This window comes from Mesoplodon mirus (assembly GCF_964341445.2).
Source record: "Mesoplodon mirus genome assembly, chromosome: 12".
NCBI lineage: Eukaryota > Metazoa > Chordata > Mammalia > Artiodactyla > Ziphiidae > Mesoplodon > Mesoplodon mirus.
This window is the reverse complement of record NC_138988.1, coordinates 82,640,843-82,656,407: the sequence shown is the minus strand read 5'-3', so window position 1 is coordinate 82,656,407 and position 15,565 is coordinate 82,640,843. Positions and strand designations below refer to the sequence as shown.

The window sequence follows — 15,565 nt, the reverse complement described above, 5'->3', positions numbered from 1 at the left end:
TGTTTCTGCCAGTATACAGCTGATGGGAGTACAAATTGATGCAGTCATTTTGGAAGTCAAAATTACATAGTAACATTGAAAATATGTTCATACTGCATTATGCGCTTAAATATACACCTAGAAAAACTGTTGAGAGCTCACAACAACTTTATTCATAAGAGCAAAACATTGAAAACCACTTAAGTATCTGTTAACCATGGAATGCTTAAATAACTTTATATATCTTCATATAATTTTTTTTTTTTCGGTACGCGGGCCTCTCACTGTTGTGGCTTCTCCCATTGCAGAGCACAGGCTCCGGACGCACAGGCTCAGCGGCCATGGCTCATGGGCCCAGCCGCTCCGCAGCATGTGGGGTCTCTTCCCGGACCGGGGCACGAACCCGTGTACTCTGCATCGGCAGGCGGACTCTCAACCACTGCGCCACCAGGGAAGTACTCTTCATATAAATTATAGCTAAATTCACAAACATAAATAACATTTTTAGGGCTATTGAAAGTGACCTTCACCTGGATTTTTGGAGTGGTGCATATTCGGCATTGGCTCCCTCCTGCTGGCCACTGTGTAGGGCATTAGAGTCACTCTCACACGGTAACCAATCACTTTCTGATAGTGTTCCGTGCTGACAGTGCTCTTAAGCAGCACAATAATCATAATTCCCTTGTGGACGTGACCACTCCCTGGAAGAACTCAGCAGTCCCACAATCCTCACTTCTTGCCTAAATAAGATCAGCTTAGCTGAAATTAATACCTGGTACATGATGACTGGTGTGTAGTTGACATAATCAGAAGACATAAAAGCAGGAAACATCACCAAGGAGAAGCATGTCCACGTGGGGAGAACACTGTCTGCAGCTGCTCACATGGTCAGATTTTTTCCTCTGGTCTGGAAACCATTCAGAGATTGTTATCATAAAGAAACATTTACATCAGCGGAGGAGAAGCGTGAGGGAAAATCCAGGAACCGTTGTTGAAATTAGGCAGCTCTCCATGATAAGCTCTATGTTTGGCTCCATGGTCCAGTGACATTATTTATTCTGGGAACCAGTTCCAGCTTCTGCCTTCAGTTGTAGCTTCTGCTGCTCCAATTACCGATACCTGCAAAGCCCAGGCCAAAAGTCCCTTATTCTAGGGCTTCTCTGCTTGTCCTCCCCTCCCTCATGACTACTTTTAACAGCTTCATTGCACTGTTGTGTGTCTGTACTTTATTTGTTCAACCTGTCACTTGAAATGGACATCTGAGCTGTTTCCAGTCTTTTCCTACTGCACATAATTTTGCAGTAACTAGACTCATATGCCCCTTGGGCAATTTTTCTTGGGGAGCAGTAAGACTGGCAGGACCAAGGAAAAATAAATCTATACAGAGAAGAGGAATGGCAAAAAAATTTTGTCAGGAAAGCACCAAAGCCCCCTCCAACCCTGGCCTGCACCCTAGAACATCAGAGCCAATTTGAGACAAACTTTATAGGTTTATGGACCCTGACCTTTTGCACCAAACTTGCTCCAACTTTCCAGAGCCATCACCTTGAAGCATGCTGAACATATAGGCAGATTGTCAAGGGTGAGAGATGCCTCCAGAACAGGAATATAATCCAAAGAACCGGCTTCTCTCTCAGGGCAACTCACAATAATGTATCAGATCCTTCACAAAAGAAAAAAATATGTATATCTCTAGGGCTCCTACCTTTTCTCGAGGGTCTTCTGTGTTGTGTACTGGACCTCTGGTGAGACCCTTCCTTGTGATTTCAGATTTGGGGTCTGAACAGGCTGAGTGGGTGTGGGGGTCATTGGCAGCCCTATCACCTCCCCTCCACTCTTATCTCACTGCCCAGCACCACACAGCCATTCCTACTTGAAATTTTATCCTTATACCTTCTCCAGGTGGGAGCCAGCATAAAGCAGAAATTGATTCTTTGTGCAGGTTAAGTGCCTGGTCATCACTCTTGGCTTTCTCGCTTGGCCTCCAGACATGCCTACAAGGCTCTGCATAAGCAAGTATGGGTCTCTAGCTGCTGACCATTATCAGCAGTTGCTCTGCTGTCTCGTCCAGGGCCAAACAGCCATGCCGCAGCTGAATATGTTGGGTTATTTCCCCACGTGTGACATCAGTTTCACAGAAGCCTGACAGGAAGTCTACCCAATTGCGACAGGAGTGCCATTGAAACCAGCCTGATGAGGGGACACATGGGAACAGTGTCATCCAGTGCCTGGTTGTTTAATGATGCCCAGTGAGTACACTGGTGCATGATCCAGGTGTGACATGGTGCAAGCAATATGAATGGAACATACCTCCACCATTCATGTGGGGTCACCATCAGGGACACATCCTAAGTGTTATAAAAGCTGCTACTCAAGACTAGGTTTTCCAGATCATGGACTTTACATGCCTAAAGGTTTAATGATGGTAACCCTTACCTCACTTTTTCACAGGAGACTTCCTGTTCACTGTATTCCCCACCCCTTTCCCCAGAATCCCAGGGATATCTGCAGAGTCCAGGTGAACGTCAATCCATGTGAGGGATGGAGGACCCTTTGCCCACACCTTCCTTTGGGGACTCTAGAGAGCTTTTTAAGGAAAGTCCCAGCTTTGTACTAGGGAGGAGGCTGCAGCGGTGGTACATCTCCCTGGCATTGAGCATCAAGACGATCCCAGACAGGGTAATGCCAGAGGAAGAGGTGCTCTCCTGTGCTGTGAGTGCTTTCAGAGTAGACAGAAACATGTTTCCTGCAATCCACATATACTGAAAACCTAAATTATCCATGCAGGTAGGAGCAAAGCAATTCACAAAGAGAAATGGTAGAATTTCTTGATTCCCAAAGCAGCGTTGATAGACAGCAAGAGTGACGTCATGCAAAAAACAATAATGAGTCTAAAGATAGAAATAGCATCTTAAGGATATTCAAGTACCGATTCCAAAAGTATTATTTTAAAAAAAATTTTTAGTGTTTTCATGTGATGTACATTGGGACAAATCAGAAGAAATACAAATATTAAATGTCATATGGAAGTTAAACCCATTGGTTATTAGACTTAATCATGAACATATAGGGAAACTACCTGCCTCAAACTTTCTGCCACTTTGATAAATCACAAAGTGGTGGTGATAAGGAGACTTGTTTGGGGCTATGGTCCTACTACAGGAAAATGGGGGAAGAGTGGTCAAAGCAAGATGGGACATTAGTAACCCCTTTATCTGTGTAAACATAGAAGCAGACACTTATTAGAGGGGGATCTCTAATAACACTGAGGATGTCTCATATACACATATATGTGCAAAAACTAAATAAAATGAAAACGGTCCATGTATGAAGGCCCAGGGAATCTTCTTAGGTTTAATCAAATATTCAGGCTTACTGAGCTCTCAGATTCACTCAGAAGGATAGCAGACAGAATCAAAGCATTTCAAGGGAGCAGCATCTGATCATTCTCTTCAGTGGGAGAAGTTCTTGAAACAGTCCATAATGCAGACCAGGTGCTGGTCTCTGCCCACCTCGTCCCTAAGTGACAGCTTAGGTGCAAGATGAATTTACACCTGTGAAAGTGGCATCTACCCTGTGGTAGAATCCTCATCCTTTTGGAGTCAATGCCTTTTGCATCAAGTTCATGAGCATAGCTTCCAGACCCCTGGTAAGTGCATGCCCAATTACAAGGGTCACTGCATTCAGAGATGCCCAAGCTATGTATGGGTTCCCACACTTGTTATAATTCATCAGATATTCCTCCTAGCCAAATACAACTTACCAAGCAAAAGCCATTTTTACAATAGATAATTTTGTCTAGAAAGTTAGCTGATGTTCTTCCTTTCTTAGGTTTCCTAAAAAGAGCTAGAGATTTAGTCTAAGATTAAATTTGTCCTGGAGGAATAGAAAGGGTATTAAACTTTTACCCACAAGAATGAAAGTGATTTACAGTTACTTGTTTTCTTTATCAAGCATCATTTTGTTTTTCAAATAACTTAAAAGAAACACATTGGGCTTCCCTGGTGGCGCAGTGGTTGAGAGACCGCCTGCTGATGCAGGGGACACGGGTTCGTGCCCCGGTCTGGGAAGATCCCACATGCCACGGAGCGGCTAGGCCCGTGAGCCATGGCCGCTGAGCCTGCGCGTCCAGAGCCTGTGCTCCGCAACAGGAGAAGCCACAACAGTGAGAGGCCCACGTACCGAAAAAAATAAAATAAAATAAAATAAAATAAAATAAAAGAGAAACACATTCCATGTTTTGTTTGTGTGCTTATCCAAAAAAAAAAAAAAGCATTGTGATGCTTAGTGTAAAAAGACTTTAAAGGTTCTTAAATTGCAAACCATTTAAGCAACCTAATTAGATCAAACACATCTGGGAATTTCTGAGTATGTACACGAGGAAAAAATTAGTTAAAGCATCCTGACTTTTAAAATCTTAGATCATTCACTAGCTTTCTGAACGCTCAATGTCAAAAAAACTGATATGAAGAATTAAATACTATTGACCACAAGAGGGAAGCCTAGTCCCGCTTTTACTACGCTTTAGAAAACAAACAAACAAACAAAACCTCAAAGGAAAGCCACGTTTACTAAGAGCCTTTAAAATATTCACCAATAAACACAGTGTACAAGACAAAACAACTGTCATCCCCACCTGAGGCTGCATTTGTGATGGGAGTGGTTTTAATGTTTTGAATGGACTCGTTCTTGGACTCCACATATTACTGGCTATGGAGTTAGAGACGTGATTTACAAAACTACCTTCCCACTTTCTTTCTTTCTTTTTTTTTTTTCTGGTACGTGGGCCTCTCACTGTTGTGGCCTCTCCCGTTGCGGAGCACAGGCTCCGGACGTGCAGGCTCAGCTGCCATGGCTCACGGGCCCAGCCGCTCCGCGGCACGTGGGATCCTCCTGGACCGGGGCACGAACCCACGTCCCCTGCATCGGCAGGCGGACTCCCAACCACTGCGCCACCAGGGAAGCCCCCTTCCCACTTTCTAAGTGAGACATTGACCAAAGGGCTAGACTTTTGTAAATCTTGGTCTCCTCAGAATAAATTGGAAATATAATGGTAATATTTAATATGATATTTACTATTTTATTAGTAATATTTTAATTGGTAAGGGAGAAAGACCACACCAAAAAAAAAAAAAAAAAAGACTTTCAGTAAAACCAATGACAGTTCTCTGGCCGATTTCTCACCTTTCTTTCTACCATAAAACTTCAAAGTTCAAAAGTAACCTTATATAAAAAATAGGAAATTCTCTCTCATCATAGTTAGATAAAAACATTGATTTTGCTAAAGCATTTTACGACATTGGTCATTTCTCATGTATTATCCTATCTAAGTCTTGAAATACCCTGTGTTAGATGACATTCATCCACTCATGTTCTCCCATGTTCTACTGTGATCACCTAACAAACTTCCCTCTTACACTGTACGCTTGACCCGTGCTATGTCAATGCGAACGAGAGCCACCTTCTCATCATGACCTCTATTTTTTGAAAATTTCTTTCATTTATCATAACATTCAGACTTGAAACCTAACTACAAGGTACTTTTCGATCATTTTCTACCACCTTCCTTATCCTAATCCAGCCAGTAAGCAGTCCTAGGGATTCATTCCTCACGTTCAACTTTGCCATGGGGTGGCAAAGATGATAGATGGAGCTGGAAATGGCTCTGAAAATAATTTGCCAAAACGTGGAAGGAACAGAAAGTTGAAGGAGTGAATCAGCCATTGTCCAGGCACAAGGAGGCAGCTGGTGAAGGCAGCCACTCTCAGGCTTCACTGGTGATTTTTCGAATGAAACTTTTCCTTCACAGTCTCTCAACTACCAAGTTCAGCCTATTAGAAGAGACAAGAAAATTGGGAATTATAGAACAATCTGACTCTAGATGCTCAAATCATAACAATGGGGCCTGTGGAAATATTCTGAGATGTGGATTTGAAGTTTCCAACCCCTCTCCCCACGTGTGTGTGTGTGTGTCTGCAATTCCTTATTTACAAAGGCTACACAAAGAAAAGTGATTTTGCACCCCTGAGAGCCTGTACAAACTCAGGCCTTTGAAACATCAGATTTCAAGTGGAGGTAAAGAAAAAAATGAATCAAACTCTCAAACTCTCATCCTCCCAGGGTAGAGATGAGCCCAAACACCATGGACCCCTTTATTCACACAGGAAGTCTTAGGAAGGTCCATTAACCCATCATCCCAGCACATTTGTTGATGTCATCAGTTGGCAGTTTTCAGACTGACACAGATCTATTTCAGCAGATTAGCCTTTGCCCCCTCTCAAGATGGAGAGGAGACACAATAGAGAACAAGGAGAGTTTTTTTACATGGGGACTTGGGGAGGAAATCCCTAGATCAATATCCCCAAAGATCCTCTGGTAGGAAGTCCTCAGCAGGAGAAATACCGTGAAGACTCTGAGTGCTAGAGGGAAAAGGAGGGAAAGGCAGATAAGCAAGGGGCTGCAGGCTCTCAGAGCTCAAACCACACACACATGAAGCAGCGAGGTCCCAGACTTGACCTGGGTCCAAGGAGAAAGCGATCCCATTTCCAAGCCCTCGCCTTTTACTCCAAAATAACATTTTCTCTGGTTCTGAGGTTGGACTGTGGGGAGAACCCGAGTGAACTATGGGGGAAATAGAGATACAGAGATAGAGGTAGAGAGATATATTTGCATTTAGTAGGTTTTTTTTTTAATTCCTATTTGCTTCTATGGTCTTGTCTGTATAGTAGGGAATACAACCAAGAATATTACATTTCCCAGGCTCTCCCTACCCCCGGTTTCTGAATGTGGTCTACATTCTGCCAGTGAAACTTAGGCTTGTGAGATTCGGGAAGCAGAGACAGGCTGAAGGTTTCTCAGGTCGTGGATACAAGGGTTCACAGACAGGGGTCTTGTGTTGGCAGCATCCTTGTGTTCCCAAGACATTCCTTCCCCCTGAGTTCTAGAGGAGCCATGATGTCAGCAGTGGCTCCTACAGGTCCCTCCCTCTTAAAGTTAGGGGCCTGTACTGACTTGTGCTTCTCCAGGCTTCCAACAGTTTTGAGGTATAATTCCCTATAATAGAGTAGAATTGTAATAAATAATCCCATTTAGGGTGTCCTCAGGGATTTCTATTTCCTGAATGAACTCTGACTAGTACAGAGGGTCCACGCCTGTTAATGTTACCGAGACAACCTCATTCAGGTGCCCTCAGAAATTCCCTCAAACACACAGGAAGTTAGAGGTCAGGAGAAAACAGGGAACCATGATTAATGTCCAAATAGAAACTTCTTTCTCATCACAGAGAAAGGGAACTCAAAGTCTATTCTAAAGACTCCCCAGTTTAGTAATCGCATGAGGAGAACCAATCAGTGTTTTAGGACTAAACAACATCATAAGTTGCTGAGCAACATCTTGGGTTGAAGGTGCTCTTACAACATGTAGAACACAGAGACATATATAGTCTCTGAGTTTACTGTACATATATTGAGCATCTCGTAAGAACAAGGCATTATGGCAGCTAGCAAAGGGCAAGCACAGAAAAATTATATTGGTTAAGTGTGATTAGAGGAGGTTAGGATAGAGGAGATGACAAACCTAAATTATAGGATCAGACTCTCAGCAGAGACTGATGTAGAAGTCTCCTCTGGCCCATTCCAGTGCCTCCAGGAAACACAATCCTCAACAATTTTAGGGCAGAACTGTGTGTGCGTCCTCCCAGGCATCCAGAAGCCAGTATCAGAGGATGTTCAAAGCCCTTAGATACCAGTTTCCCTGGTGGCGCAGTGGTTGAGAGTCTGCCTGCCGATGCAGGGGACACGGGTTCGTGCCCTGGTCCAGGAAGATCCCATGTGCCGTGGAACGGCTGGGCCCATGAGCCATGGCCGCTGAGCCTGTGCGTCCGGAGCCTGTGCTCTGCAACGGGAGAGGCCACAACAGTGAGAGGCCCGCATACCGGAAAAGAATTTAAAAAAAAAAAGTCCTTAGATACAATCCGAAAATCAGCCATGTGTAGAGTCTTGGCTCTTCTGAACTGGGAGGGGAATAGTAGGGCAGGATGAGACCTCAGCAGTGTAGAAAACACTGTGGAAAACCCACCCTAAGTATATGTGTCATGACTGATCTTCAAGAGTAAACTCACCATCTCATGAGCTGCCGCACTGCCAGGTCTCTCCTCCTTGGAAGTATTTGGATTCCAGCCCTTTCTAGTTGGTTTAACACTTTCCTTTCTGTTTTGCTATATTTTCAAAAAATGAGGGTCCGTCAACATGTGCTAACTTTCAGTATTCTCAACAGTGAACATCAAGATAAATTCTTTGAATCAGAACTTTCATCATGAGGAAGTAATGGTAAAGCGCTCCTACAGGTTATTATCTCTAGTATTCCAGGTAAAATAAGCTCTGCCCCATTTACTCTCTCTCAGGAAAGGTATGTGCCCAAAAGTCTTTTCCAATCTCAGGACATATTTAAGGTAATGGGAATTAGGAATAGGATTCCCCCTTTCCAGTCTACTATCTCCAGTAACCACTACCTACGTTCCAAGGTGTAGCTTTCCATACATCTCCAGCCTTGGGAGTGTTGGAACTCAGAGTTTCTCTTCTGATGTTCTCCTGAACTGTCAGGGATCCCAAACTCTTGGGCAGTGTTGGCCCCCTTGGAGTCTAGGACACTGGAGGGAGCCTGAAGCAGTAAGAGGTGCCTTAAGGGCAGCTCTGTCACCCAACACTGCCAAGATTCCAGCATTCCTCATAGCCTGACCATTTACCTTCTTTTTAGATGAACTACTGTCCCTTAAATAAATTCCCTGGCTGTCACAGCACAGAGACATGATCTGCCACTAACTCTCATCTTAGGATATTTCCATTGATTCTATTCTCACTAATGTGCTTCAGGCAGATCCATTGCTGGCACTTGGATTGGGATGAAAGACTCTCTGAGTGATTGCCCATCATTCTTGAAAACTCGATTTTTTTGTTTGGTTGTGAGTTTGTTTGATTGATTAAGAAGTTCCTTTTCATCTAATAAAGCATCACCTTTCCTGGACCCTTTGCAAAAGTCCATCCCTTAGCAACAGCAGTGTCATCTCAAACGATTTTTCTGATTGGCTGCAGCTCAACTGATTTTAAATTTTAATCAGACTCTGACACCCTACATTCTCTTTACTTGTATTCCAGTCTGTTGTGACCCACCTTGAGCTCTACTGTCCCTCATCGAGACACCTAAAAAGAAAATGGCCATAATTGGAGTCCCAATACCAGGATTTTTCATCACTCTCCTGATAAGCCTTCAGGAATCATGGGCTATCACAGGTAAGTGCTGAAAGAATCAAAAGTAGGGATATATAAGTTCTGAGAGCATCAGAGAAGTGAATTGTGGACATTTGAAAGACAATCTTTGGAGTGAAAAAGAAGAGTGACAGGTATTTTCTGGGTCTAACTCTAACATTATAATAAATTGTAGTTAGAAGAGTTCTCTGCTCACCAGCAATTGAAGTAAAATTTAGATTAGAGAAGCAAAACTGAATTGTGTACTGATTAATACTATTGACTTTGATATAAGCCAAACTTTCAGGGAAATATTTTCTGACAGGCATTAACAAGATACCTTTCTGCTCTTTAACTTTTCATTCCTGGAAAATTAGTAAAAATTAAAAACCTCATGTAATTTCTTTTTTTTTTTTTTTTTTTTTTTTTGCGGTACGTGGGCCTCTCACTGTTGTGGCCTCTCCCGTTGCGGGGCACAGGCTCCGGACACGCAGGCTCAGTGGCCATGGCTCATGGGAGCAGCTGCTCCACAGCATGTGGTATCTTCCCAGACCGGGGCACGAACCTGTGTCCCCTGCATCGGCAGGCGGACTCTCAACCACTGCACCACCAGGGAAGCCCCCCTCATGTAATTTCATGAGGATTAAATCAGAAAAAAATATGAGATTTCTTGGCACCTGTTCTTAACTATTTTTGCCATGGTAGCTATCTTTTGGCCTGTCAATTCTGTCAGCCTATTTGGAGCACAGACATTATACTAAAGATCACTAGAAAGGAAGATCACCAAAAAGCAACCATTCACCCAAGGGAGGGGGAAGGGCAGGCATGCTGATATGAATTGCATTTAATTTACTGTCTCTTGGGACGGTGAAAACCCCAATTACAGTGGATCTTAAAAGGATCTTTGGTTGCTGTAACTTAGTAATATTCTTAAGAGAGTAGAAAAGTGAGTAAGGAAGTGAAGTGTCTGATATTACTCTCTACCATCTCCAGAGCAAATATTGTGCCGTTGTGAAGGTGTATTGTGAAAAAACATTCTTCGCCCAGAGTGACCCCCAAAGAAGGTGGCAGGTAGACTGGAAATAAGTAAAGTAATAACATAGCTCCAAGACCCATGATGACAGTGTAGGTTTCTATTGCCCAGAAAGAGCCACATACAAGGATGCCTTCCAGCAAAGATAGCTTCCCTTGGAGCTAAAAGAGGAAGTTAGAATGTGTGTGTGTGTGTGTGTGTGTGTGTGTGTGTGTGTGTGTAGCTGCAAAGGCTAAATAAATCCCTAGGTTTATCAATACACCGCTCATTTACATGCACCACAGAGGCAGCATACTCTTCCGTTGTAGCTTTCTTATGTCAAGTCCATTATTCCCTTGGTGTAGATTATTCTCACTATCAACCATAATAGAATATGTCCCTAATGATAGTCTCAATCTAAAGATCTTTAATATGCAAGGGAATGTTGGTGAGGTCAATCCAAATAAAATACTTCCCTCAGAGGGATGCAGGGTGTGGGTGTGGATACAGGAAAGTGAGTCCTCTACGAGGCTACAAGGTCTCAAACTTAATTATTTGGGTACCACAATCTCCAGTCATATATTCCATGCGTCTGGCCCTTAAACATAAAGCAGTTTCTGATGCTAAAGTACTTGTTGTAATCCCGATGATATACTAAGAAATTACTTAAAACTAGTCTCATTTCATCTTAAAAACAAACCCAACATAGAAGCAAAACCACAGTAGAATATAATGGGAAAACTACATATAAATAGGTAAAGTAATCTACTGAAGATCACTAGGTAGCTGAATGAGAATTCGAGATTTAATTTGATTCCAGAGTTCAAACCCAACCTTTTAAACATTGTTTCTCTCTTCTTAGAGTTATGGTGCTCTGAGACATGCCCTGGGATTCTGGCTTAAATTATTTAATTCCTAGGTCAAGAGAGTGAGAGAACATTTCTCTTTTAGGGGCTACTGCTGAAACTCTAAAGAGGGAGTCTTTTCTCAGGCAGTAACATAGAGCCAAACAAAAGCTTCACGAGACTCTAGTTTTTCAGCCCTCATTTCCTCAATCCACACTCTCTACATTGAACCTTTGCTTGTCCACTCCCAGCTCTGTTGAACACGAATGTCCTTCACCCAGGCCTCATCTTCCCACTCATCCCTACTCTCCATCACTCCTCCTTTCCACTTGGCCCTCTCTTTCCACTACCCCTGTGCACATGTGTGTGTCTCACATGCTGGGTTCTTCTTCAACTCTCTCTCCTGGTTCCCACCCTAATTCCCTTTCTTGTCTTTTCAGAGGATCATGTGATCATCCAGGCTGAGTTCTCTCTGGCCCCTGACCAATCAGGCGAGTTTATGTTTGACTTTGATGGTGATGAGATTTTCCACGTGGATATGGAAAAGAAGGAGACAGTGTGGCGGCTTAAAGAATTTGGAAATTTTGCCAGCTTTCAGGCTCAGGGTGCATTGGCCAATATTGCTGTGGGAAAAGCCAACCTGGACATCATGATAAAGCGCTCCAACCACACCCCAAACACCAATGGTACCTCTCTCTGCTGCACTCCTAGGCTTGGGAATTGTAGCTTTAAATAGATACTTCAGCTCTTTGTGTTATGTTACTGTGACTGCCTTTCCCTCCCAGGGACCTGTTCTTGCCATATGCAAGCTCCAAATTCTCATGCCACCAGCCCAAGAACTTTATGAGTTTGTTCCTTTCTTGATGTGCTCACATCTCGTCTCTAGCATCCACAGTCTCTCATAAAGTCATTGCCCTGAATCCATGCTGGGGGAGCCAGGAATGAGGTCCTTGGGTATCTTACACCTCAATGTTGGTTCCCGTTCATGGGGGAGGGTATCAGAGCTGGGTATCTGAGACCATGACACAGATTCTCAGGGCACAGTTTCAATTGTTCTTTCAGCCTTGGTGGGAGGGAGAAGGGCAGGGCTAAGCAGGGAAGGCTAATTTCTGTCACCTGTCCCCCAGTACCTCCAGAAGTGACTGTGCTCTCAAACACCCCTGTGGAACTGGGAGAGCCCAACATCCTCATCTGTTTCATCGACAAGTTTTCTCCACCAGTGATCAATGTCACGTGGCTTCAAAATGGCAAACCTGTCACCACAGGAGTGTCAGAGACAGTCTTCCTGCCCAGGAATGACCACCTTTTCCGCAAGTTTCACTACCTCCCCTTCGTGCCCTCAGCCGAGGATGTCTATGACTGCAAGGTGGAGCACTGGGGTTTGGAGGAGCCTCTTCTCAAGCACTGGGGTGAGAACCATCCTTCAATCTCCTGTATTTTACGGTTTTCTCCTGTGATGCATGTGTCTGGCCCTTTGGGGCCACAAGTCCCCTAACTGTTTCATAACAACTGCTCCAGTTCCTGTTCCTGGTCTCCCATTGCTCAGCTTTCCCCACTTCTAATCTGTAATTCCCTTAATATGTCATCCTGTCTTCCTCTTATTTAGTTGATGAAAAAAATATTCTTTTGACTAAGTACCCTATATTTGGTCCTAAGTGCTGCTTCCTACCACATGCATTACTTCTGTACTCTGATTTATTTTTCCCCAGAGTATGAAGCTCCAACCCCCCTCCCAGAGACCACAGAGAACGCGATGTGTGCCCTGGGCCTGGTTGTGGCTCTGGTGGGCATCATTGTTGGGACCATCTTCATCATCAAGGGTGTACGCAAAGGCAACACTGTTGAACGCCGAGGGCCTCTGTGAGACACCTGCAGGTGGGTGTGATGTGGTCAGAGGAAGACATACATGGAATGATCCAGAGGAAGGAAACAGAGTGAGGGAAAGGACATGTGATGCCTTTAAGGGAAAACAAGTGCAAAAGTCATGGCCCTTGATTTATCTTTGCTGGACAAAATCAGACATTGCTGTCATCTGATATTCCAAAGCCTCACATTCCTATGCCCCTTTCCATACATGTGCCCCTAAAACCACACCTCCTGTCTTAGAACTTATCTCCAGTACCTAAAATAATTGTTTCACATTAGAATACTGAGTCCTGTGATCTGGGAAATTCAACTTCAAGATTAAGACTCTTCCTGGTTTATATTTCCTGAGCAGGATATCTGTTCTGAAGCATTTCCAGAGCTTCACTCTTTGGGGTTTAGGGTAGATTCATTGTATGAAGTGGGAATCTCTTGGAGGCCAAAGCCTGTTTTTGCCCCTCCATTCTGAAAAATAGTGTCAGAAGGTCTAAGAGAAAGTAAAGCATGGTCTGCTCATTCATGCTTACTTGGAAGGTTTGAAAGGTTGTGTTTACAACAGGTCACACAAATACTAAGAGACTGTTCCAAAGTCAAAGGATTAAAGGTGAAGAGGAAGGAATCTGAAGGTGAGAGCTCAAAATATTCATCTTAAACTCTATAGTAACTGTGTGTGTCCTGCTACAGGTAATGGACTTCGTTAAAGAGAAGATCGATGAAGACATTTCTGCTTTAATAGCTTTACAAACCTGGCAGTACTCCGATTGTTCACCTCAGTGACAGCAACCATCCTTCAGCACTTCCCAACACTTTAGCTACTCTAAGAGTAAAGACGCCTTCTACAATCTCCAAATTCTAATGTCTAGTTATTCCCTGTCTATTGCTCCTTCTTGTATTGGCTTTCCCTCCATTTTCCACTGTCTCTTTATTATCACCATGTAATGCCTTTGGAATAGAGCCCATAGGATCTTTTCTCTGCTATGGAACCTTCTGAATCTTCTATGGGCTATCTCTTGTATACTTATTATTTGGAGTTTCTTCTGACTGCAATTGTGATTTTTCTGAATACAATAAACTTTGAGTGGGTCTTAAGTGGAGTTTTTGGTATCTGAGCCAATTCTTCATAGTGGCTGGGGAGTATATGTGATCCTTTTATCCTGAAATGTCTGAATGTTAAATGTATCTTATAGGCTCTGTAGTTAATCAGAAATAGCCCGGTTCATTAGGACCCAAGTCTCAGAGGATCTTCCAGCAATCCAGTTGCTGTGGTCTGGTCCGCATATAGAAAACCCTAGAGTAGGGTTTATTTGTTGAGAGATGACTTAGCAACATGTTCATAATCTGGTTTGGATTCTTAAGCCTCCAAATCAATGAGATATCTGGATCTTCAGAGAGTGAATCTTAAATCCTAAGGAAGACTTCTGATAATGGATGAGACAGATGGTGGGGAACAGATGGTGGTGGAGCGGTGAGCAGAATAGAAGAGCCTTCATATACATAACAGGATTTCCAAATCAACACCACACATTTTAGATTTAAGGAGGCATGAGATTGGACACTGAGATTGACATTACCATTTTCTTTATTTTTTTAACATCTTTATTGGACTATAATTGCTTTACAATGTCGTGTTGGTTTCTGCTGTATAACAAAGTGAATCAGCTATACGTACACATATATCTCCATACCCCCTCCCTCTTGCATCTCCCTCGCACCCTCCGTATCCTACGTCTCTAGGTAGTCACAAAGCACAGAGCTGATCTCCCTGTGCTATGTAGCTGCTTCCCACTAGCTATCTATTTTACATTTGGTAGTGTATATATATTAATGCCACTCTCTCACTTTGTCCCAGCTTACCGTTCCCCCTCCCCGTGTCCTCAAGTCTATTCACTATGCCTGTGTCTTTATTCCTGTCCTGACGCTAAGTTCATAAGAAGCATTTTTTTTGATTCCATATATATGTGTTAGCATACTGTACTTGTTTTTCTCTTTCTGACTTACTCCACTCTGTATGACAGACACTAGGTCCATCCACCTCACTACAAATAACTCAATTTTGTTTGTTTTTATGGCTGAGTAATATTCCATTGTATATTTGTGCCACATCTTCTTTATCCATTCATCTGTCGATGGACACTTAGATTGCTTCCATGTCCTGGCTATTGTAAATAGACCTGCAATGAACTTTGTGGTACATGACTCTTTTTGAATTATGGTTTTCTCAGGGTATATGCCCAGTAGTGGGATTGCTGGGTCATATGGTAGTTCTATTTGTAGTTTTTTAAGGAACATCCATACTGTCCTCCATAGTGGCTGTATCAATTTACATTCCCACCAACAGTGCAAGAGGGTTCCCTTTTCTCCACACCCTCTCCAGCATTTATTGTTTGTACACTTTTTGATGATGGCCATTCTGACCAGTGTGAGCTGATACCTCATTGTAGTTTCGATTTGCATTTCTCTAATGATTAGTGATGTTGAGCATCCTTTCATGTGTTTGTTGGCAACCTGTATACCTTCTTCGGAGAAATGTCTGTTTAGGTCTTCTGCCCATTTTTGGATTGGATTGTTTGTTTTTTTGATATTGAGCTGCATGAGCTGCTTGTACCCTTTGGAGGTTAATCCTT

General features: G+C 43.2%; 1 protein-coding gene across 1 annotated transcript; it reads left to right on the top strand.

Annotated features, from left to right (window-relative positions):
• Positions 1-9,130: 9,130 nt before the first annotated feature.
• Positions 9,131-14,035, top strand: LOC309814122 (HLA class II histocompatibility antigen, DR alpha chain). Its single transcript, XM_082639549.1, has 5 exons — positions 9,131-9,266; positions 11,519-11,764; positions 12,206-12,487; positions 12,788-12,953; positions 13,626-14,035. Exons 1-4 carry the CDS (start codon positions 9,188-9,190, stop codon positions 12,940-12,942), a joined length of 762 nt encoding a protein of 253 aa, XP_082495675.1. The 5' UTR covers positions 9,131-9,187; the 3' UTR covers positions 12,943-12,953; positions 13,626-14,035.
• Positions 14,036-15,565: the final 1,530 nt, after the last annotated feature.